General features: G+C 35.7%; 1 protein-coding gene across 1 annotated transcript in view; it reads left to right on the top strand.

The window, feature by feature from the left end:
• Positions 1-25,242, top strand: part of LOC114939019 (uncharacterized) — a 44,250-nt gene that overhangs the window by 14,872 nt on the left and 4,136 nt on the right. Inside the window, exon 2 of the mRNA XM_029313241.2 lies at positions 20,568-20,740. Coding sequence (XP_029169074.1) covers positions 20,568-20,740 — 173 coding nt within the window. The remainder of the gene's footprint in view (positions 1-20,567; positions 20,741-25,242) is intronic.

The raw sequence follows: 25,242 nt of genomic DNA on the forward strand, positions 1-25,242 counted from the left end.
AATTCTAAGAGAAAATTATCTCCGTGCATAGACAGAGTAATGATTGCATTTCGATGTGCAATATTCCATTTTTTTATTTCGTTTGATTTTGCTCGGTCAGAAATAATAGACAGAGGTTACGCATTTTTTTTTTGTAGAAAAAGTTTTTAATATATTGTTCTTGTAAAAATGATTGACGATTGATTATTCGTTGACGCGTTGACCCGTTTGATATAAAAATTCATCAATGAAATTAAACATGACGGGCGCTCTCTCATGAGATAATCTTGATTTTCCAATTCTCGGTTTCGTCTACAAAGAAGCACGCGAGGCGCTTACAAGGGAAATGCCGTGTCTGCGATATTTCTTATCGTCAGTTTTCTTCGCGACTAGAGAAACAGAGAGAGAGAGAGAGAGAGAGAAAGAGAGAGAAAGAGCGAGAGAGAGAAGAAAAAACATTAATTAAATAGTTTGAGTTACGACGGAGAGCAAAGTGGGGTAGTGGAAGATGCATATAGCGGGGAAGATATGCCTGACAGACTATAAATACGTCATATTTATATGCTCCGCTAATTGTCTTTGACGATAAGAATCTCCCTTTTATTACTTTCTGAGTTACTTCGCCAATTTCGCTTCCTGCCCTCCTCACCTCACCGACTCAATGTCTTGTAAATGCGATCTCCCGTCTGCAAACTTTGCCTTACATGGGCGCAATTTTTCTCTTGGAAACATAAGAAGGGTTCTTTCAATCCTTCACGCAGAAATTTATTTTTATAAATCGAAAGAAAAATAAATATATATATATATATAAATATTACAAAAGAATTATTTACGCTGAAAAAAAATTATTTAATTATTCAAATAAATATTTACTTCAATACTCTTCTACGCATCATTTTTTGATATAAGAGAAATCCTTTTTCGAAAAGATAAATATTTAAATTCAACATTTTGTACAGTATATATACATAAAAAAAATTGCAGAAACTGACAATTGGAATTTTTCAAGTTCTCAAAATTTCAGCTTGTTGCGAGTTAAGACACTCGCGAGAGATTATGCGCGTAATTATGAGAGAAGAGGAGCGTTTATCAGCCGACGTGGATTTTTCATTGCGGCGACCCGCCGCGATAAAAACGAATGGTACGTCGGCGTTGTGTCGATGCGATATTATCGGGAATAATTTCAAATAAATTAACTCTCGCCAGTTTTGTATGCGCGCGTGTATACATATATACATCGGCCATACAATGGCTCTTAGCGCGCGCGCGCGCGCGTTGATCTCGTCCTTCTTCGGGAATTAACTTCTTCCCGCGGTGCCTCGCAGACCCTTAATGTCTCGGGTGAACATAAACGGTCGGATGATTTGTGAAGCGATACGCCACGGTGAAGAAACGGTAGCTAAACAGCGCGATACGCACTTAATACGAATTCGTTTACGTCATTCGTCTTTAATTTATTGATGCTTCCCGATACTTATATCGATACTTAGGATTGGGATATGATATCACTGGGTGACATCGCGCGAGTCGCGTTTCAATTCAAAAGATAAGGCATATGTAATTATTCGAACGAGTGTAGACAAAGATTGGCCTTTATCGGGAGGCTCGCGAAAATATTTTCGCGGCAGCAAGTCGAGATTAGAAGTACGTCGTTTACATGTTCAGGGTGTCTAGCGGTCAGGGAAATCTATGGAAAACCGTGCATTGTCAGGGAATTTTAGAAATCTGGAATCGTCAGGGAATTTGTACTATTTATTTATAGATAATATTGAATTTAAATAAATATTTATCTTTTCGAAAAAGGATTTCTTGTATCAAATAAATGATGTGCAAAAGAGTATTGAAATAAATATTTGTTTGAATAATTAAATAATTGTTTTTCAATGTAATAATTTTTTTTGTAATATTTATATGTTTTACTATTTATCTGGATTTTTTCACATTATTCTACATTTGTTTCAATAATTGAAAATTTTTTAATAAATAAATATAAACTTTTTCTTCACTTCCAGCACGGTAATTTTCTGTGTTAAAAATCGATTCGTTAATTTATATTTTCATCGTCGTGCTATTTTATTTTAATGTGTTTGATAGAGACAAAACTAAAAAAATTTGTTATATTATAAATAAAAAACGTGATTATTTAAATAGTGACAGGTTTGTTTCGATTATCGTACATAATGCAAATTGTATAATTGATAAAAATTTTTGTTTTTTCAACTTCCGAATCTTTTCATTGTTGACAAAAATATCTCAAGAATTTCATGCTTTAGCATTTAATTGATTTATCATATAGATATATGCAAAATATATATTTGAAAAAAATAATACTAAATAGTCAGGGAAAAATGAATTTCTGGTAAGTCTGAAAAAGCCAGGGATTTTTTTTTCATTGAGTCTGCAGGACACCCTGTGAGAGACGACGCAAAAAAAAATTGTTCGGCGAATTTTAAATTTATCGCGAGACGCGGCACGCCTACGTCTGCACCGAGGAATATTGTACAACCGTTTGCATTCGATTAATCGACGGGCCGCATGATAAATCCGCGTTTTTACGAGCGGCCGCTTCCACGCGAGAATTATCATTTTCAGCAGCTCGCTACATTCTATTACTCGCGCTACTGGCCGTTGTCATAAATTAATGGCAACCTCATTACGTTATAAGCGAGGACGCTCAGCTTCGTCGCGAATCGAAAGGATCGCGACTCCAACTCTTTCGATGCAGCGTTTCCGCCGGAATCTCGCTTGTCGCGATTGCCAATCAAATTAAAAATAACATTCCAAGTTACAAATATATATAATTTCTATTTCTTAATTTTTCTATTTATTGATTTTTATTTTTCAGAAGCTTATGAAAATTATATGTACCTATTATTATATAATTTATATATTTATTATATAACACTACTTATATAAGTAATATATATATATATATAATTATATGTAATTTATTTAAAAAAACTAATTTAATTTACTTAGAATTTACACAATCACTTAAAGAAATTTGACAGACTTCAATTGCTACGTTATAAAAGTGATTCGTGAAATATGAAATAACTTGAATGAGACGTGAATGAATGCAGTATTATATAATCGAAATTTGTTCTCCAATACGCGAAATGTCAGACGAGTTTTGTCACCGGCGCGGCGACTGATAATGAACGGTGCCGATTGGTCATTTAAAACAATCGACTCGCGCCGACTCGAGATCTCACGCGACGACGAGGATATAATATAATATCGCCCGGCGAAATGACACGCCATGGGGGTAACAATCCGTGGTTAGTAGTTAGGGTGGTGTAAGCCAACGCCAGGCCCCGGCACGCAATTTCTCCTCTTTAAGCCGAACGCGATCGGCCGCGCCGGGAACGAGACGCGAAATTATTATCGTTCAATATTGACCTTTCGCTTCCTACTCGCTTCCTATTACGTTAATAATTGGGATAGGTTGCCCCAAAGTGCACCAACAATTTGTTATTCCCGCAGTCGGATCTAACTAAATACAAACGAGGCAGCTCGTTTCTCCATTTTTAGGGTGTCTAGCGGTCAGAGAATTTTATAAATCTGGAATTGTCAGGGAAAAAGTGAGGAAATTTTACTATTTATCTGGATTTTTATTCATATTATTCTACATTTGTCTCAATAATTTAAAATTTTTTATTATATAGATATTAACTTTTCCTTGACTCCAGCACGCTAATTTTCTGTGTTGTTAAAAATCGATTCTTCTACAGCGTGTTGGTTAATTTATATTTTCATCGTCGGTGTTATTTTATTTCAATGTATTATATTTTAAAATACATTATAACATTGCTCGAGAATTATAATATTGTTCAAGAACTTTATTTTAGTTCATGTTTTTATTAAAAATTAATATATTAATTTTATTAAAAATGTTTTCCGAATTTTTTCATTGTTGACAAACATATCTCAAAGATTTCATGTTTTAACATTTAATTGATTTATCATATAGATATATGCAAATTATATATTTGGAAAAAAATACTAAAAAGTGAGGGAAAAAATTAATTTCTGGTGTTGAAAAATCTGAAAAAGTCAGGGAATTTTTTTCACCGAGTCTGCTGGACACCCAGATTTTTCTCTTCGTTAAATTACTATTTTTCGAATCCAAATATAATTCCAGATTAAAAGTGTCTTAAGAGAAATTGGCTTCGAATTCCTTGAAAAAAAAAAAAAAAAAATCGCGTGTAAACATTCAACTTTCCACGTTCCAACTCTGAAGCACCTAAGGCAATTTCAGTTTCGAAAAAAGAATTATCGCGTATAGCGACCCCGTATTTTTTTCCACGCCGCGGCGTGGTAATTTTTCTAATTGACACGTTAAATAAACACGACGGGTAATTAGTTCGCCCCAATAAAAAAGATGTCGGCCGAGCGAAATAAACACATAAACTCGCAATTACCTCTCGCGCGTCCCAGAAAACAAGTTCAGAACTCGTGGACGCGCGTGGGATTTAAATGCGGGTATTTATTACCGGCTGGTTAAATTCCCAGTATTTACCGGGAATTAAGAGATACGCGCGCGCGGCCATATATTTCCCGCTTGTCGCCACACATTGTATGTTTCGTGTTGTCGTTGGCCCTTCGCGAGTTCCAGCTTTTTTTTTGACACCTTGACAAAATTTCGTCGAACGAAAACGAATTTATTAAACACATCTCGCTTATAATTATAAATTTATTATATTTATTATTAATTTCGAAAGTGATGTTTATATAAAAACCCAAGAAGATTAATTTAATCGATTAATGTAAACACTTTCGTAATTAATAATAAATATAATAAATTGAATAACAACTATATATAGGTTCTCGGAAATTCATCTGAATTGGAACTCTGCGTCGAAACGTGATTCTCGAGTGATTAATGAACAGCGTCGATGAACTTTATATATTCAGGATAATAAAAAAGAAATGTTTGTGCCATGAGTGTGCAATGTTGGTGGAACAGTTCGGTCGTGCGTAAAAAAAAAAAAAAAAAAAAAAAAAAAAAAAAAGTCCGTGACGAAGCTGAATGCCTCCGCGTCGCAAAAAGGTATCGTGTTTACGAGAATATCGATGCGTCAAATCGATCGATGAAACTCTCCGAGGTCTCCTCTACGACGAGGCGTCCCTAGATCGTTCGAGGTAGTCAACCGGCCACTTGATGCCGGTTATACGCGACCGAGGATCGCACACGCGAAGGTATTAATATATAATTAACCGGCTTGGTTGTTAGATCGTATCTCAGGAAAGCCTCCTTATCGGACGCCCGGCTACCCATATTATGCGAAGGATCTCTTCTATACGTAGCTCGTTCGACGGCCCTTCCTCCGCCCTTTCTTCGAAGCCATCTTCTTCGTCCTTCTCTTCGTGCATCTGTGTTCTGCGAGTGTCGCGGATTCGTCAATTCAAAATATTAGCTTCGCCGAAAAATGGTATTCTTATCTTAAGTATACGCCACTTAAATTAGAATATCTGACACTCAAATAGGCGCCAAAAGGATCCTTTTAATTTAAGAGGCACATTCTCTAAGGATGTTCTTATTAAGATATTTTTAACATCAAGGTTTTATCGCAGTGTATTATTTGAATTATTGATAACAAAGACACATATATTTATATCTATTTAAATGTTACACATGCTATTGAATATTTTTGTGTGCTGACATAGTTAAATACACATTTCTGCTTATATTATTATTTTTAATATTAATTATAACTTATCAATTTATTATATTTATTTATTGCGGAACTGAAGGTGCAAAAAGAAAATTAAGAATATATATTTTTAATTTAAGAGAATATTCAAAAAGCATCGTAAAGAGAGACGTCCTTATTCATTAAGAATATTTATTAACAGGACTCACAAAGTATACATTTCAAGAAAGCAATTCAAGGATGTGAATATTCGGAAGGGATCTAAAGAGAGGGTTCGATGACACGTAGATCTAAAAGGCCGAAAAAATCGTCGAGCATGATTATTTCGGACACTAAATCCGATCGTTGACGGGTGTAAAAATAAAAAAGAATTACTAGACAGATGTCAACGTCCACGTTCATTGATCTGTCTTCGTATATTGTACTCGTGATCGCGTTATCTAACAGTGGATTCTTCCACAGCTCGTCGATTGATCCTCTTCAGCTTCATCTTCGCTTCGGTTGCCATCTCGTCTTAATTGGATCCTCGCTTCTGAGCGTAATCGGCGGGATCAGATACTTGTAAACGAGGACTTAATATCTCGGACTTGCGCCGTGTAACATTATTACGCGCGTAATCGCATCGCGTTGTAATCAAGCAAAGCACTTCACGCGGCTTAAGATAATCCCGAGAAATATATGCGCGGCTTTCTATAAATGTTTGTTTAAAAATTCGAAAGAATGATCATTACGGAATAGACGGTAATAACTCGACGTTTGATCCCTCAAATGCGCGATTGGATTCAATGTAAAAAAAAAAAAAATATATATATATATATACAACATTTGCATAATTAAGAAGTCAGAATGAAGAAGTGAAGAAGTTGGCGAAATCGGTTAAAGTCGAAGAGATTTGTCTCAATTCATCTCGCTCGCGACAGAAGACGCCAATTCCACGAATCCCGCAGGGCTTTCGAAGAATTCGAATGAAATGTCGGGCCATTTCTCAAAACTAAAATCCTAAGAGAGAAAGAGAGAGAGCCGAATCGTGAAGTCTATTAGCGTCCGAAACGGGTTCCTGAATTTGACAAACGCGCAGTTATATCAACTATCCGGCCATAATTTCGTCTAATTAATTCAGTCCGCACCGGCCGCGCGTTGCGCAATCGCGACAAACCTCTCTCGCGAGGGATACAAACGAGCATTAATATTTCGAGACTCTGCTCCCCGAGCATTAAATATAAATATAATTGTAGCGTCTCTGTTAATAAACCGAGAGCGCGCGTTCGGTTAAATCATATCGCCTTCCAGGTGAATTCAAGAACGGCCCCGCCTTCGTTATAGTAGAAGTCTTATGATAATATTCCTTAGCAGTGGTTCTTAGGGCATCGCTGTAGATGTGATTCTGTGAAAGTGTATTAGATTTTTTTTCCAAGAGTGTAAATGCATTTTGCCATTACGTTTTAATTTTTATTGTTTGATACAATTATGAGGAAATATAACGCGGTAAAAAAAATTGCGACATGTGTGATATAAATCATCCTCGTGGTAGATAAATTTCAATTAAAACATTTTTTTTTTATTATATTTTGATTATATTTGGTCCGATTATATAACGAAAAAAATGTGTTAAAACTGTCTTGTTTGAAAATAAAATGAAAAGGCTTTTATTGTTACAAAATGTTAAATTTTTCTTCGAAACATATTTTCGGATTTTTGCATAAACCAATGAATATCGTATGTGGTATCATATGATCCTCTATTGTATTTCTCATAAAAATACTAAACCATGTATTTTAAAAATTCAAGTGATCCAACTATCGAGTAAATCAAGAAGAATCATTCTTCTTTCTAGAAACCCGGACGCTTCACAAAATTGACAATTCATTATATTCGCGCGTTTCTCCATCTCTCTCTTTGTTATTTCTACAAAACAATATTTTATCGATAAATATTATTTTCATTTAACTATTTATTAACTAACAAATCTGGGCTACTATATATGTATATAAAAAAAGATGAGAAAGCTATAAATAATTAGTTTTTTAATCTTTTGCATTAGGCCAATTAAGTCTAAACAATAAGAACTCATGTGGAAATTGTGTTAGGGTTTCGATAAGGCCCCTGTTAATTTTCCTAACTTTTTTAAGGTTCTAATGTGGAAACTCAATAAGAACTTTAAGGTTATTTTATATATATGATACATTGCATGTATATCATCAAATATATATTATATAGATATATATATATGTCTTTATGCTATTAGGGATGTTCACATTACTGTCAGATTAGATCCCAGTAGGGCGATATCAGTTTTGAGTAGCTAATTTAATGTCTGGTTTAATCAAGGAAACCAATAAGGGCACTGATAGGGCCTGATCAAGGTACCTTACTAGAACCTAATTCAGTATTGTGAAAATCCCTAATAGGAACCCCACATTTAAGCCCTTAAAGGCCCCAACATTTTTCAAGATTGCCCAACAATTTTCCACATGGGAAAAGAGCCCATATAGTAGCCCAGATTTGTTATCATGAATTCTTTAATCCTGGTAAAGGATTTTCCATCCTATATAGTTAATAAAGAGTTAAATGAAAATAATATGTCAGCATTCCTTTAGAGGCAAAGGATAGATATATATGCCTCTATGCTATTAGGGATGTTCACATTATTGTCAGATTAGGTCCCAATAGGGCAATATTAGTTTGAACTTAGCTAATTTAATGTCTGCTCTAATCAAGGAAACCAATAAGGGCATTGACAGGGCCTGATCAAGGTACCTTACTAGAACCTAATTCGGCAGTATTGTGAAAATCCTTAATAGGAACCCCACATTTAAGCCCTTAAAGGCCCCAACATTTTTTAAGGTTGCCCAACAATCCTGGTAAATCCTGGTAAAGGATTTTCCATCCTATATAGTTAATAAAGAGTTAAATGAAAATAATATGTCAGCATTCCTTTAGACACAATAACCGGTCATTTCTCGTTCCGCGTGCTCCGGCGGATCTTCGTTTCGCACCTCGCGAGTCGGTTATGACGTTAGGAGTCGTCGTTCTCGGAGCGAGGCAAAGGAGTCGAGACCTCCTTTCCCTGCTCTCGGTTCGGCGCTCGGCCTGGTGGAGAAAGAGAGGGTGCTCGGAGGGGAATGTAACCGGGCGTCAGGAGGATTGATGGCGTCTAGATGCAAATGCAGTCAGTCTGGCACGCAAGCAACGTATCCACCTACCGACGCCTTATGCCAGTTAACGCCTTACAGCTTAATAATCTTGTTCTCTTTCCCTTTCTCTCTCTCTCTTTTCGCCCATCTCCGTGTCCTTTATCACACACGCACATACACACACAGTCTCCCTCTCTCTCGTGCGCGCGCGCGCGTCAAACTAAATTACTTTATTAACCCCCTTTTCCCGGGATCATTCTTCCAACCTTCCCGATCCCTTAGAGAAGGACCAAAACGACCGATCGGTTCAGAAGCGATCCTGCGGTGTCGTTAAATTTATATTAACGTCCAGCGAGGTCGCGAGCATTCATTTAACAAACAATTTATAATGACAACTTGAAGAATAGATTCTCAGATTGGATAGATCCGATATATTGAATAGAGAATTACGCGTGAATAGAATCAATATTCAAATGTGAGCTCTCTCGGTTAACATCTTTCTCTAACGAGATATAGAATAATAAAAAAAAATACTACCGATGAGCGAGGTAGATTAATATCGATGATTAGATCGGAGACCGGAGAGGAAACGAGTAAATGCGGTCTTATAAATCTTAAGAATGACGTAATAATAAATTGCAAAGTTCCTTCGATACATTTTGGATTTTTATAGTCTTCATTAAAAAGTTTCGTCGATTCCGGCGGATTTTTCAAGCGCGCAGAAAATTAGAATGGGAACGATGCAATCGCAGGCGCAAATAGTCGAGCGTTTAGTACCAGCTCCGCGGCATTCCGGGGTTTAATCAACCCCTTAAAGGGGTGAGTTGTGGACGTTGTAGTCCGTAGTTGACCCGAAACGGGTATAGCGTGTCGCCCCGGCTCACCTGGAAACTGGTGTTGCTTGCCAGGTAGGAGGCGACGCCGGTCTCTTGGGTGCCAGGATGTCGTTCCTAACGCTAATGACGTCGTTGGCTCTCACTTAACAAGAGACTACCCTCTAAATGGGGGCTTGCGTCCTGGAAGCGGTCCGGCGGCGCTCGCCAAGCCGGTGATTACGAAACTCGCGAATTCACTTCTGAATTGCTGCATTCGTCGTCCTGCAAATGCTATGCACTTTGTGCACCTCGTGCAGGCGATAAAATGTGCGTTTTATCGTCAAACCAGCGATTCTCTGTCGACTATCGAAAATGACAGAAATGTATAATATGAAAAATGAGAAATATATATTGTTTAGGGTGTCTACTCTCTGAAATTTTTTTTTTGATCTTGAAAAACTCAAAAATTCTCGTAAAATTTTATTTTAGAAAATTTTTTCAAAAAATTTATATCGCAAGCGGTAATCACAGTTGATTGATTAAGTTAATATAATTATACATCGTAGCATGCACGTTAAAAAATAGATTTTGAAATGTTTTTATGAAATATACGATTTTATAAATGGTTTTTGGATATATTATTTTATATTTTAGAAAACAATGCATTCTCATTATTAAATTATTAATGTAGATTGCATTTAGTTTTTGAAGAATTTAAAATTTAATTTTTTGAAAGCCTTGTATTTAATATTTTTAATAGCATTCAAGAAACATATATATCTAATATATCTTTACGAAATTTAAGTTTTTATTAAAGTTTTATGTAACGTCATTTGATGAAGTTTTTTAGTATCAAAGTCATGTAAGTTTTATAAAAAATTATTAATTTTTTTAATAATATTTAAATAAATTATTATTTCTTTATAAACTAATTTTTGTGTATTATATTTTTATTCTATATTTTTACATACATTTTTAGCATTTAGATATATTACAGTCTGTTATGTAATCCAAATTAATTTTATGATTAATAAATCATTATTAAATGCTGGAAAAACTGATAGCTTTCTTTGTAATCGTATGAATAGAAAATATTAGAAAGTTCATACAACAAAAAGAGATTAAAAAAAAAGAATTGCATCTACAAATTTTATTTTCCTATTTTAGAATTAAAAAAAATATGTGCAAGATCAGGGAATTTTTTTATAAAATTTGAGTAGATACCTACCCTGTAGAAAATCTTCAATATTCGCAAATATATTTATTCCGAAAAAAATAGACAGTTACTTCATAATTTTTTCTCTAATCTCTATATATTTAAATATCAGATTAATACTTTTTTATTTGTAATACAATAATTAAAACACTATAGAAAAGCTGATATTTTGTGCAAATGTTCAACGCATGCGAATCGTCGGATATTCGCTTCTCGTGACAAGGCCACGGCGCGTTAATACGCAGAAGTGTTTCCCGGGACAACCCAGGTGTAATTTAAATTTAATTGCACGTTATTTCGGCCGTGCGTACACATACACGCATAGATGTGCACACACACGTGTAAAACCAGGCGAGACGAAGCCTTATTAAAGCGCCTTCGGGCTTGCCTCCACGCTGACGAGCTCGCTCGTTTCACCTCGCCTGGCTCGCAAGGATCGTAGAAGACTTAGGAGGAGGATACTCGGGTGCTCTTCCTTGGGAAATTATCCTGCAGACCTCAATCTTCTCACGGTGGTGCATCAGCGAAGTCGGTGATGCTCGAATAATTAATTAAGACGCGTGCAACTTTTTTTTGACGTCTGAATTCGTCCATCGAATAAATCGAAAAACATTTCTCTCTTGAAGTTTAAGGTGATCCTAAACGTCCTTGAGAACGTCTGTGATTTCCGTCCTGTTTTATCGACAAAATGTGAGGTTAGGTAAACTGTAAATCTATTTATTGGCCATACGGATTGCTTTTTACCTGAAATTAGAACGCTTTGTTAATATTATTACTTTAATTTGTACAGGAAAAAGATTCCTCTCTTGAAGTTTAAGGTCCTAAACGTCCTTGAAAACGTCTGTGATTTCCGTCCTGTTTTATCGACAAAATGTGAGGTTAGGTAAACTGTAAATCTATTTATTGGCCATACGGATTGCTTTTTACCTGAAATTAGAACGCTTTGTTAATATTGTTACTTTAATTTGTACAGGAAAAAGATTTAGCAATCTGTAAAGTCTCATATATCTTGGTTACAGAATTATGAATGCTTAGAATCCGTATTAAGGGGGTCCTTAACTAACCTAAGTTTCCTCCTGTTTTATCGGCAAAATGTGAGGTTAGATAAACTATAAATCTATTTATTAGCTAATTCTAAGCATTCATAATTCTGTAACAAAGACATATGAAACTATATAGATTAATAAATCTTTTTTCTGTACAAATTAAAGTATCAATATTAATAAAGGGCGAAGCGTTCTAATTTCAGGTAAAAAACAATCCGTAAATAGATCATCTAATCTCACATTTTGTCGATAAAACAGAAAAGAAACTTAGATTAATTTAGGATCCCCTTAATACGAATTTTATGAAACCGTACATGCATATCTATAATCGATAGCGAGTAATTAAAATTTATCGGAAAAGCTTCGAGAGTAATATGTAAATATATACGATATAAAATTCAACGTAGAGAAGAAATTAAAAAGCGAAGACTGGGTTCATAATTTGTTCAGTTTATCTCGTAAAGAAAAATAAGAAGAGTCATCTTGTACAAATAAGATAGACTGCATTAATTATCAATTGGTTCGCGATCGTTATTCCAATTCAGAGAACTCTCATTTTTCTCTCTCTCTCTCTCTCTCTCTTTCTGATGTGCAGAACCAGTTTCGCTAATATCTACATACTATCTCTCCTTCTCCTCTCTTTTCTCCCTCATCGTCGCATTTCCATCGCTCGTTTTCCCGGCGAATAAGACGTCCGCATAAAAGAGAGTTGCCACGAAGGGTCGCGTGCGTCGTTAGAGGCCAGTAACGTATCATCATGCGATTACACCGCGCTAAAAACGTGCCACGTCAACGCGTATTAAACGCACACAGCCGTGAGCGATCGCGCACACCGACGCGGAATCGTCTATAAAAACGCCTCGCTCGCCGGTAATTGATTGAAGCGGAGAGCTCTCCGGTCCAGAATTTCGCGCAAAATCCTCCGGCCGAGCCACGCCACGGATACGATGATGCTCTTCGTCATTGGTCAACGCATATGTATATGTACCTACTTGCCGCGTCCCACGGGCGAAAGCAAATTTTTCAATCGCCTCTTCCACGCGAGACCTTTATTAAGCATCGTTTCTGGACGGCCGCGTTTCTCCGAGAGCAAAACGCGTTTCTTCTTAAATAATTTTGAAGACTAAAAATATATTTTTATATAGTAAGGAATACGGTAATAACAATTATGAACAACTATACAGTTTCAAATTATTTTAATACGCTGGAACAAAATTGATCGAATTCAAATAAATGTTTATTTCAATACTGCCTTATAAATCATTTGTTTGAAACTAATAATATTGATTTGATGTGGAAAATATGTATTTGTTTCAAATAAATTATTTATTTGGCAGTATTGAAATAAAAATATTTATTAATTTAATATATTATATAATTGATGGTAATAAATTAGTTGAAAATATAATTTACGAAATATCAGTATTGTTGAAAACTATTTTAAATTTGCATAAAATTTAATTATTACACAATTAATTGCGCTCTAAAATAAACGTTTGAAGAACCCCGTGAAATTAATAGGAAAAATATTTCAGTGTCGTAAACTGATAATATAATTCTAAAATGCATGCATGAGAAAAGAATGAGCTTAGGAAAATACCTGTTTACATACTATACGCAGGTGTATATTAGTTTGATTGACGATGTGTCGGTAGTTAAAAGCTTAAAGAATGGTCCTCCGGTGCGCGTTAATTCGAATCATCGGCTTAATTACAAGCGACATAAATCGCTGGCGTTGTAAGTCATTAAATGCCTTATTAGCTTTTCCGACGGATATTAAAGGTGGATATTTTAAAAAGCGGCGGAATCGCGACACCGAAAGTAAAAGAACAGATAGACCGCGACTCAATCAGAGTGGAACGCCCGAGAAAACGGCCGCTAATTGGATCATTATCATTGAAATCGCGGACAAGAATCGTGTTTGAGGAAGTATATGTCATTTGCGAAATGGCGATCCGTGAACAAACCCGTACTTATCGTATTTATTGTATTTGGTAATGAGAGACTATCGCAACATGCGAAAAGTATCAAGTATGTTGGGATAAATGGGATACTTATTATAGCGAAATCACCTTTTTATTGAGCGTTAATAACGAACACGCATGATCTTTGTAATCTTGATCTGATATTTTCATGTTGATATTGACATTGATTCATTGACGCAATTTAATTGAGGATTACAATGTAAGAAAAAAAAACATGTAATATTAATTTTTTTTTTAACTTATCGAAATATACTCGCAAAAATTACATTTAATTATACAGTTTGCAATAGCAATTGATTCGCAGTGGATGCAAGCAAACTTGGAGGGACATTACGAAACATTACGATAAAATTGAAAAAAGCATTTCTGAGAAAGATAAAAGACTCATACGAGGTCAGGTATCTGACCTGAATTCCGAATATGATAATTATTTCTGTGAAAATAGAAAAAAACACTGTGACATAATGTATGAAATCTTTTTATCGTTGTTTAATATGTATAGCGAGCCGTAAAATAAAAAAATGTTTAAGATTATTCTATATAAAGCAATGTTCCTATAAAAATAAGATAAAGATTGTAGATTCAGATAAAAATATCTGCATAAGACTACATATAGAGCCAAATATTGGCTTTTTTAAATTTATCTACAAGAGATTCAAAGTAAAACATGTTTTTGTGTGTTTGATATATGCAATATATTACATAATATCAATATATATGGTATTTTAAAATTAAAATATTACAAGAAACAATAAGATTTTTGTGTCGATAAACCACTGCAAATAAAGTGTCAAAAAATTTTAAATTATTTAAAAAAGATCATCTTTTTTTGTTTGTTACATCCTTGTTATAATTATTATTCGAAAAAAATTAATATCTTGTCTATAGTATACAATTAATTCTGGTTTTGACTAGAAATCAATTGCTCGATTTTTCACGAGGTTTCGTGAGAATCGATCTTCGCGATCGCGCGAAATTACATGGAATACAAACTCGCGCGTTTTCTCGCTTGAAAATACATTCGAAATGCATTTGCGCGATTTCGCTCGACCGTGATCTCTCTCGCAGTCGGCCGGAGAGAAAAGGCGCGGGAGTCTTTATCGGATGCGGCTATCAAAGTTGATGGATGATAGCGTACGGCGCGCTAAATAATTTATGAGGGAACGAGTTAAACAATTTTCACGTCCGGTTTGATCCGTCGTCTTAATCTATTTTCGTTGCGGCCGTCTCGCCTCGCAGCGGAATCGCATTTCCGTCTAACGAGGGAAGCGCCTGTCTCTCCGGCGTAACGCACTCGGTGCATAATGAACCTGACATGATGATAATGAGTCGACTAATTTCATGATATGACCACGACGCCCTTCGGCTCCGCCGCGTCTTTGCGCGCGCGCGCGCCTGCGTGATTCATATAATTACGTAATTAAAAAATTACAAGTGCGTTATCTTGTTTTTCTTTTCGTTCAAAGTATACGGCCGAATATTAATCAACTGTGGATTTAACGTGTCGCAGGGTGTACAAGGTGCGTAAAAGCGTGTTTTACAGTCCTGAATAAATTTGCACATCGATCCCGAAACCGGGCATTGTCAGGGAATTTTATGAATCTGGAATTGTCAGGAAATTTTACTATTTATCTGGATTTTTGCACATTATTTTCTTTTAAAACTTAGTCTGAAAATCCTGGTGATTGTGGGACAATATGATATCAGAAGAATTTTATTAGAGTTTTTCTGATTAATATTTAGCACAATAAAAAATTTTCTGATTAATATTTAGCACAATAAAAAAATATTAATAGATACATAGTAAATTTTACTATATACATAATTTTATTAATTAATCAAATATATTTTATATCGTATTATGGGACAATGTGGTATTAGAAGAGTTTTATTAAAGTTTCTCTGATTAATATTTGGCACAATAAGAATATTAATAGGTACATAGTAAATTTTACTATGTACATAGTAAAATTAATCGAGTATATTTTATATCTTGTTATGGTGGATATTAATATTTTTATTAATCAGAAAAACTTTAATAAATTTTTTCCAATACCATATTGTCATGATTACCATGATTTTCAGAGTAAATTTCAAGAGAAAATTTTCTCTGTACATTTGTCTCAGTAATTGAAATTTTTTATTAAATAAATATAAACTTTTCCTTGACTGCCAGCACGCTAATTTTCTGTGTTAAAAATCGATTCATCTACAACGTGTTCATTTATTTATATTTTCATCGTCGTGTTATTTTATTTCAATGTGTTTCACAAAATTAAAAAGTTTGATATGCTTAATATAAATGAAAAAGGTGATTATTTAAATAGTTTATAGTGACATGTTTGTTTCGATTATCGTACATAATGCAGATTGTATAATTGATTAAAATTTTTATTATTTTAACTTCCGAACCTTTTCATTATTGACAGAAATATCTCAAGAATTTCATGATTTAACATTTAATTGATTTATCATATAGATATATGCAAATTCTGGTCTTGGAAAATCTGAAAAAGTCGGGAAATTTTTTTTTCATTTAATCTGACATCCTGAGATTGTACAAGGTGCGTAAAAGCGTGTCTTACAGTGCTAAATAAATTTGCATCGTGATCCCTAAATAATATCGAAATATTCGCGTGTACACTTTAATTATACGCGTAATTGCGAAAAAAAGAGAAGATTCGTCCGCCATTCGTTCGCGCTCCGAGTTATTAATTACCGTCGCTTATATTCCATTATGAGATTCGGTGCAAGTGAGCTCGGTGTGATTGGCCGGCATTGACACGATAAAGGTATTATCATTGGCGACGATCCTTCAACCTGCCACTGCGCCAGAGAGCGCGCTTATTACGGATTATAGATTATCAATAATGAGCGAGAGAGAGAGAGAGAGAAGCGAGACGAGGGCCAGATAAATAGCATCTAATTACGCTGATTAATGCCCAACCCTCGCGATTTTTCACTGCCTTTGGCCACCTCAACGACGAGCCGATTCGCAAACAATCTCTACCTGCCATCGGAAAATCTTAATTGGCCGATCGAAATAAGTCTTACATTCTTTGACATTTTCAACTCGTCGGCAAAATTTAATTTTTATAAATTATATTAATTATGAACTTAATTGTGTATCAAGCCTTCGGCTTCCATTTTTAAATTTAATCCTTTTCGATTTTGTACCTAATTAATATATGTTTTTGATACGTGACAATTTTTTGTAGCAGCTGCTGGGCATCAAATGTTTTTTCTCCTTACATTTTAGAAGGTTTCCGAATGTAGAGGCCGCATTTTATTTTATTTTGAGCGGAGAAAATTTTCGACGCTTAAAAAATTGCTTATCCACCCGTTCGTTGACAGAAGGGTTAATGACGAAAAATCGTGTGTAAAAATAAAATATATTTCACATCGGAACGATGCGAGGCCCGGATTTCCCCGATGAAGCGACGTCGGTCGAGAGTCGATCCTCTCGTCTCGTTTCGACTCGTTTCGCGACGATCGAGATAACCCGAGAGGGAGGGCTCCGGTATTGCGCGGTCAATCATAATTCCCGATCTTTTATTCAATTCCGGCCATTAGCATGCATGGAACCGCCGATCCCGGCCGGAGATATCGCGAATCGTCCTCGTAAAATCACTGAAATTCCATGTTTATTCAATACGTCGGGACGCTTCTCTGCGCGTCTTATCTCGCGCGTGCCTAGATAAGATGGGAAACGATTTTCGATGGGTACGGGCTGCTCTCGCTCCTCGAAATGCCCGGAACCGACCGCCATTTTAATCAATACCGAGGGGATTTTGCGCAATATTGCTCGGCGTCATCGAATCATCCCTTTTGGTGGATAATAAAATAGAGGTTAATCATTTTTTTTTGGATAATATTCTATCCACAATTTTATGTTGTAGTCCCGTCTCGCTTCGCGTAATTTTTCATAGCATTCGATCAGCTGATTTCAATTTTACAGAATAATTTTTTCATCCTTTCTGATTTAATTCCTCATAAATTTCTTCCTCTGCTTGCGTAATTTTTCGTAACATCTAATCAGCTGATCAGTTGATTGTTATCTCAATTTTATTTTTTCTGATGGATAATAAAATAAAGATTAATTATTTTTTTATAATATTCTGTTGTACCCACAATATTCTTCCTTATATAGAGTTTGTCGACTTCGCACAATTTTTCGTAGCATCCGATCAGCTGATCAGCTGATTGCTATTTCAATTTTACAGAGTAATTTTTTCATCCTTTCTGATTTAATTCCTCATAAATTTTTTCGTCTTGCTCGCGTAATTTTTCGTAACATCTAATCAGCTGATCAGTTGATTGTTGTCTCAATTTTGCGAAATAATATTTTTTTCTGATAGATGATAAAATAAAGATTAATTATTTTTTTATAATATTCTGTTGTACCCACAATTGTGTTCTTCCTTATATACATATATTTTGTCGGCTTGCTTCGCACAATTTTTAGTAGCATCCGATCAGCTGATCAGCTGATTGCTATTTTAATTTTGCGGGGTAATTTTTTTTTATCCTTTCTATATACTGTATTTTTCGTAACATCCGATCAGCTGATCGGTTGATTGCTTCATTTCAATTTTATGGGGTAATTTTTTTTTTCTATATATTATAGATTACGTGCTTGAAGTCATTTTATATAAAGATCCAATTCTCACTCGACGAAATGTTTACCTTGCGCCGCACGTTAGCAAACGGCGCGAAATTAAGATAAATTCGCGATCGTTCGCCATTCGACGTCGTCCTCCATTTTCGTGTCGCACGAACATAATAATTCCCGTCGAAAGTATACAGTACTTAATTCGATATCGATATCGATCACACGCGAGATAGGCTGCCGCAAATTATAACGTTTCGTTGCCCATGGATGTTCAACGATCCAACCGATCGATCGTCAAGCTTAATCTTTGAAAAGAGAAGATTACTCACTAGCATGTAATCGTAATTTCCTTTTTTCGATAATTAATAATAATAAGAGGAAGTAATAATAGAGTTATTTTTGCGATAAGAAATATATACGCAGAATAAGTATCGTAAAATTAACCTCGCATTAAGAATCGCAACCTGGAAATCGAAAGTACAGAGAAAAAGACTTGCGAAAATTCAGCGTAGGTATATTGAAAGTAAACCGATGTAATTAACGGATTAGATTTCGGAATCGAGTAATACCAATCTCTGTAAAAGTCGGAGCAGTTTGAAATTCAGTCTTTCATCGAAATTCGCGTTCTCCAGGGCTCTTCGGGTTAGAAATTATGTTGTTAGATTATGTCTATGAACAATGATGATTGCCGCTATAATCTCTCCGCGTCATGCTCGGCTTGACACTACGTCCATATACATATAATACAAGTACGGGAGAATAAATGGCACGATCGGCCGGTTGTGGGTCTGTAGCGAAGTGTACATACGTGCGTGTGCGAATTCATCGATTTACATCGGCAAAGTGGCGAGCACGAAAGCGAGCGCGCGCCCCGATGCAGCTGCTCGATCGGAGGAGAAGATTGAAGAGGCGCGCACACTTTACTACATGGTTAACTTCATTATCGGAGAACGCGCGCGTCGACCGTTACCGCAACAGCAACAACAACAACGGCGCAACAACGAGCCGCGTTATTGCGCGGCGGTTAGCCCTAACTACTGCGTTTGTTTTCGCTGCAAGAGACCAATGCGGCAACAATAGCTCGCGCCGATTAAGTAATTGCGGGTGTGTTTCGTCGTTTCGTGCTGCATGTCGCACCGCCGTTATCGTTTATACCTGGGATATACCTTGGCTCTACCGTTCACGAAGGTGGTGGACCACTGGAATCCTCGATACAAGATCGCGATCTTACGGGATTTCTCTGTTCTAAGCCAATTCGCGGATCTATGATTCCTTAGAGTTTCAAAGCTTCCCACAGTTTTGATTCTGATTTTTCTGGGAGACTCGGAATGCCTGAATCTTCTGTGGAAATTCTTTCACGGAAAAAAGAATTAGCTACCAACCTGAAATTTAGTTACCATATCTAAATTTTAGCTATAGCTTAACGGAGAATGTTATAGCTAAAAAATATTAACTGTCATAGCTAAAATTTAGGTATAACTAAATTTTATGTGTTGTATATGAACAGCTAAAATTTAACTATGGTAGCTATTTTTTCCGTGTTCGAATTCTTCACAGTGGGAAAATTTTTTTTTCGCTTGTTAAAAACGGCGTCCTCATTAAAATTTTTGCTGTTATGTTAATAGAACTTAAATGTTAAATTATTAATACAACTAAAATAAGTGTAAAAATAAGACAATAAGCGTCTATTTTTAATTTTACACAATAAATATATTCTGTTTTTTTAATGAGAGAGATTTTAAAGAGATGTTAAAATTAACAGAAAAAAAATGTTAATTTTTTATTTTATAATTAGGGATGATAGAATCTGAAGTTAACATATTTTTGGTTAATTTTCACATTAAAACTGTGTTAATCTTATACAAAAGTTATTTTAAATTTCTTGAAGTTTTACATTTTATTTAGTATTATTATTTTGTATTAAAATATTAACACAGTGTTCGTGTCTCCATTTAACATATCCATATTATATTGAATTAACACAAATGTTTTAACTGTGAAGAAAATAATTTCTAAAATATTGGAATTTTTGATATTGCTATTCGAGCGATGAAATCGTTATGTCTCACTTTTTTTTTACCGATCCAGATTTTTCTAAAGTCCGCGTCTTCTCTTTTCTTCAGGTTGCGACGGGGAGTCGGACGAGGGCGGGAACAAGAGGCGAAGAAGCAGGACTAACTTCAACAGTTGGCAGTTGGAAGAATTGGAGCGGGCCTTCCTGTCGAGTCATTATCCCGACGTCTTTATGCGAGAAGCTCTGGCTGTGAGACTCGAATTAAAGGAGAGCCGCGTGGCGGTGAGTTCTCCTTTCTCTATCGTCAGTCATTTTTCAATGATTAAACATATATATAGAACGCGTCTGACGCTGCATATTATCTCTGAGAGATAATAGAAATGAAAATAAAAGGGATAACGTTATTATAAAATAGCCTGCAAGGCAGGAATAAATGGAAATACGAAACGTAAATTAATCACAAGGCTTTATTAATCGCTGCACTTTTTTTTTTTTTTTGAATCAACGCGATTAATTAATTTATTTTAATTTAAAACAAAATTTGCATAGAGATCGAACTTTGAACGAAATTTTATTTTATTTGCAAAAATTATTAGTCGGCAAAAAATAATTGTAAAAAAATGACGTTCTTCATGCAACTTCCTATCAAAGTTCCAAGTTGACCAAAAAAAAAAAAAAAAAAGAGCCGTGCAAGTTTCGCGATATTCGTTACGTGAACATCGCGTGATTCTCCTTTGACCAATAATAGCGCAAAAGAAAGAGCTGGAGATAGAATTGCAAAATTAAAGTCCGAGTCGTTTGCGGAATGTAATAGGAGTACGATGCAAAAGGTTGATAAGAATGAAGACTGAAGAAGGAAGGTTGAATGAGATATAGAACTGGGGGAGGTATACAAAAATCGGTATGGGAAAAGGAAAGAAGGGAACGGATGCATGCGCTATTTACGCGGCCTAACGCGCGTGTCTAAGCGGATAAATATAAATATCCGCTTGAAGGATCCGAGGGTGACCGTGTGTGCCCGACCGGCCGTGAAATTGAGAGTCCACCCTTCGCGGTCCTGTCGAAGGATCCGGCTGGATTGGCGTTCGTCGAACGCGGGCGTGAGCTGTCCGAATACCGGAAGTGGGCTGGCCGACCTCCTCAGAACAGATTTAATGCCACAGTTTCGCGGAGGCTCAAATGACACGCGACGTCCCGCGACGGATTCTTGCGAACAGAGATTCTCGCTTGAGAAAGATTTTTGCGAGGGTCCACTCTACGAAATCCACTCACGCTTCTGCTTTCGATATCTTGCATTGTTCATTTCTTTTTTATTTAATTATAGAATTTAATTTAGAGAACGTCTAGCTGTATCGGTAAAAGTTTAGCTTTGTAAGACTCTATTTATTGAAGCATTCACGCTTTTGGATATTTTGCATTATATTTTTTCTACGCAAAATTCATTGGATGTTTAAAACAAAACTTTTTTTTTAAGAATTTAATTTAGAGAGTATTTAACCGTCTCAAAATAAAATTGTTTTTAAAGAATTAAATTTTGAGAGTGTTTAGCTAATAAAAGAATAGCGAGATGGATCTCTGTTAAGTTCTATTCTACGAAGCATTCGCATTTCTGCTTTCGATATTTTGAATTATATTTTTTTCTGTACAAAATCAATCGAATGCTTGTTGGAAATATTTTCTAAGGAATTTAGTTTAAAGGATATCCAGCTGTACCAATTATAAAAATAGCGGGTTTACACCCTCTTAGAAACGTTGTACAGAAACAATAACGCCCTATCGACGCCGGCGTTATTTAAATGGACGATCGCCGAGTGGATAAATCTGTGTCGATTTGGCACCCTCGAATGGATCTCGAAGGTAAGGATGGACCAGATGGACTAACTACCCCCTCGGGAGCGAGGGGGCAAAGGTCCGAGGCCGGAAGCTACCTCCCCCTGGTCTCTCTCTCTCTCTCTCTCTCTGTGTCGACCCTCTCGAGAAATTCGATCCCAAAGTCATTTTAAATTCCTGTCTATCGCCTCGTCGATTTCTGACTGACACCGCGTCGTTGAATAAATAAATCCGCGTAACGTGTCACGAAATCGGACGGTTTAAGGGGATCCTATCGTTGTTCTGTTTTACCGGCTTAAAGTTAGGTTAGGTTGAATTTTTATTAAATATACAGATTGCTCCACAATGAAAGTACTGATAATAATGAATGGCAACTAATTCTTTCATGTCATCTCTATTGGGAGCGCTATGTTTTGTGCACAAGTAAACTGCAGAACTTTTGTATTAAATAAGTATTCTTATGAGGTGATGCAAGAGCTGAATTTTTTAACTTTTATTGCTTTTTTATACAAAATTACAGCGCTCCTCGTTCATTATCATCAATATTTTAATTGTAAAGATTTTGCAATCTGTACAGTCAATAAAAAAAAGTCGATAAAACAGTCATGGTCAGCATCCCCTTAAAGGGTTCATACACTTTCCCCCAAAATATAATATATCGAGAATGTAACAACTGAAAATTCGGAGTTACAGAAACACAGAAATTTCCTTAATTTTCCTAATTTAAATTCGATCTATCCGGCTGCTGCGACATCTCGGAGAGACGCATACGTTAAAAGGGGGAAAGGGGGTTATCGCACTCAGTGATCGATGTTATCTAATCTGAAAGCTATTCCCTGTCGTGGGGAAGAGTCTCTTCGAAAGGACTGCGCACCGGCTGCGCGACATCGTGTCACATTGTGTCACCACTCGGTTGGGTTATCGTCTCCGCCATCTCGCTCGGCAAAATCTCTCCCGATACGAGGACTCCTCCACGATCTCGGGGAGGAAGAGAATTCGAGAGGAAGAATCCGAGAACTCCCGGGATCAAAATCTCTGCGTTCAACGCAGTTGAAAAATTTGTGTTAAATTTAACAGATATCTCACATGTTCCAAATGGTCCACAGGAATTTTTGTGTTAATTCAACATAATATAACAGCGAACACTGTGTTAATATTTTAATATACAAAATAAATGTAAAACTTCAAGTAATTTCACATAAATTTTGTGTAAGATTTACATAGTTTTAATGTAGAAATATGTTAATTTAGATTTTATATCATTCACATATATATTATGAGATAAAAAATTAACATTTTTTCCCTGTAAATTTTAACAGATAAATTTTGCCGCTAATAAAACAGAACAAATTCATTATGTAAAATTAAAAATAGATGCTCATTGTGTTACTTTTGCACTTTTTTTCAGTCGTTTTAATAATTTAACATTGAAGTTCAATTTTAACGCAACAGCAATATGTAAAATTAACACATGCATGTGTTAAATATATATTTAAGAGGAAAAATTTAATGAAAACCGTTTTTGCAGATATAACGCGTTAATTCTCGCGTTGCAATTATCGCAAACACTTGGGTGATCGCGAACAAAATGGCGGCGCGTTTGATTTATCGCGATTGAGCCACGATTTGCGTTTGACGACGAAAAGGAACTTGAAAAAGAACAGCCGCGTCGATAAAACGACAAACTATGTATCACAATTAATCGTGACGCAATTATTGCATGGTTTTATTGCACTTTCATTGTTCGCACTTGACTTGCGGCAAAACTCGGTCCGCAAGAAATCAATGTCATTCTTCGAATACAGATTGGATGGAGTTTCTCTGAGATAACGATATGATTATACTCTCGGCTCTTTTGTCAGACATTTATTTTCTGTGTTTCTTTGAGTCCCGTGTATAAAGTACGATGCTGATTGAGTGGCCTTTGTTGTCGCGTGAAAACAAAAGATTGAAGGATTAATTAAAAGTAGCAGTTTAATCGATTCTCGACGCTCTTCCCTTCAGACGGCGGCAGGAAAACGCATGCTTTATTAATTAGTCGAAACGTAATTACGTATAGTAGAATGCATTATTTTCTCGACAAAGACACCATGTGCAGTTTGATTACAGTTATCTTCAACGATGTCGCTCCTTCCTCGAGTTTTTGTGTCGCCGTTAAAGATACCGCGCTCTATATCTTACAATGTAAAGCTGCAAAAAAAAAAGGAAAAACTATTATTTAGCCATATTCGGTCGTTTCTTATACGTAATCGGACAAAACAGCTTGTTAAGTGGCTATCGGTTGCCTGATAATTTCTGACAAATAGCCTCAAGTCATGTTTCCCACGCATCATGTTAACGTAAATGTCTTACAGCTGTGTCTCTCTGAACCGAAGGGCGCCTTCAAGATTTCCAACTATTCGGTAGCGGAATTTCTTCGGCTAAGAAACTCGTCGAATGTTGCTTTTATTCATAGTTTTGGAATATTTAACGTTACTCTACGCGGAAATAATTTTTTTTACTTTGATTAATATTTATATCGCAATAAAAAATATTAATATCTTCCGCAATAAGATAAAAAGTATGTTGGATTAATTTTAATATTAGCCATCTTAATGATAATAGATAAGTAAGAGATAAATTCCAAGAGTAAATTCTAACAAAAAATTTCTCTTTACGTATAAGTTCTAGCATATATTATTTTACGAACTTTTGCACTTCTTTAGATCTTTTATCGTAAACATAAATTAAATAGAAAAAGATTTTCGTCCATCATCGAAATATCGAGTCGAAAACAATTTCGCCGCAACACACAGGTGTGCCTCTAAATCTTAATCACAGTAGTAGCCTTCGGGTTGAAAGTCCAAAAGCTAGAGATTTAAATGGGCCGATCGTGCGACGGGATCTAATAGAGTCGTCGAAATAATCGAATTAATTACGATCACCGTTCGAAGTTTAATCGCGAGTAACGGAGA

The sequence above is a fragment of the Nylanderia fulva genome, unplaced genomic scaffold (assembly GCF_048542155.1).
Source record: "Nylanderia fulva isolate GAGA-0341 unplaced genomic scaffold, ASM4854215v1 Scaffold15, whole genome shotgun sequence".
Lineage (NCBI taxonomy): Eukaryota > Metazoa > Arthropoda > Insecta > Hymenoptera > Formicidae > Nylanderia > Nylanderia fulva.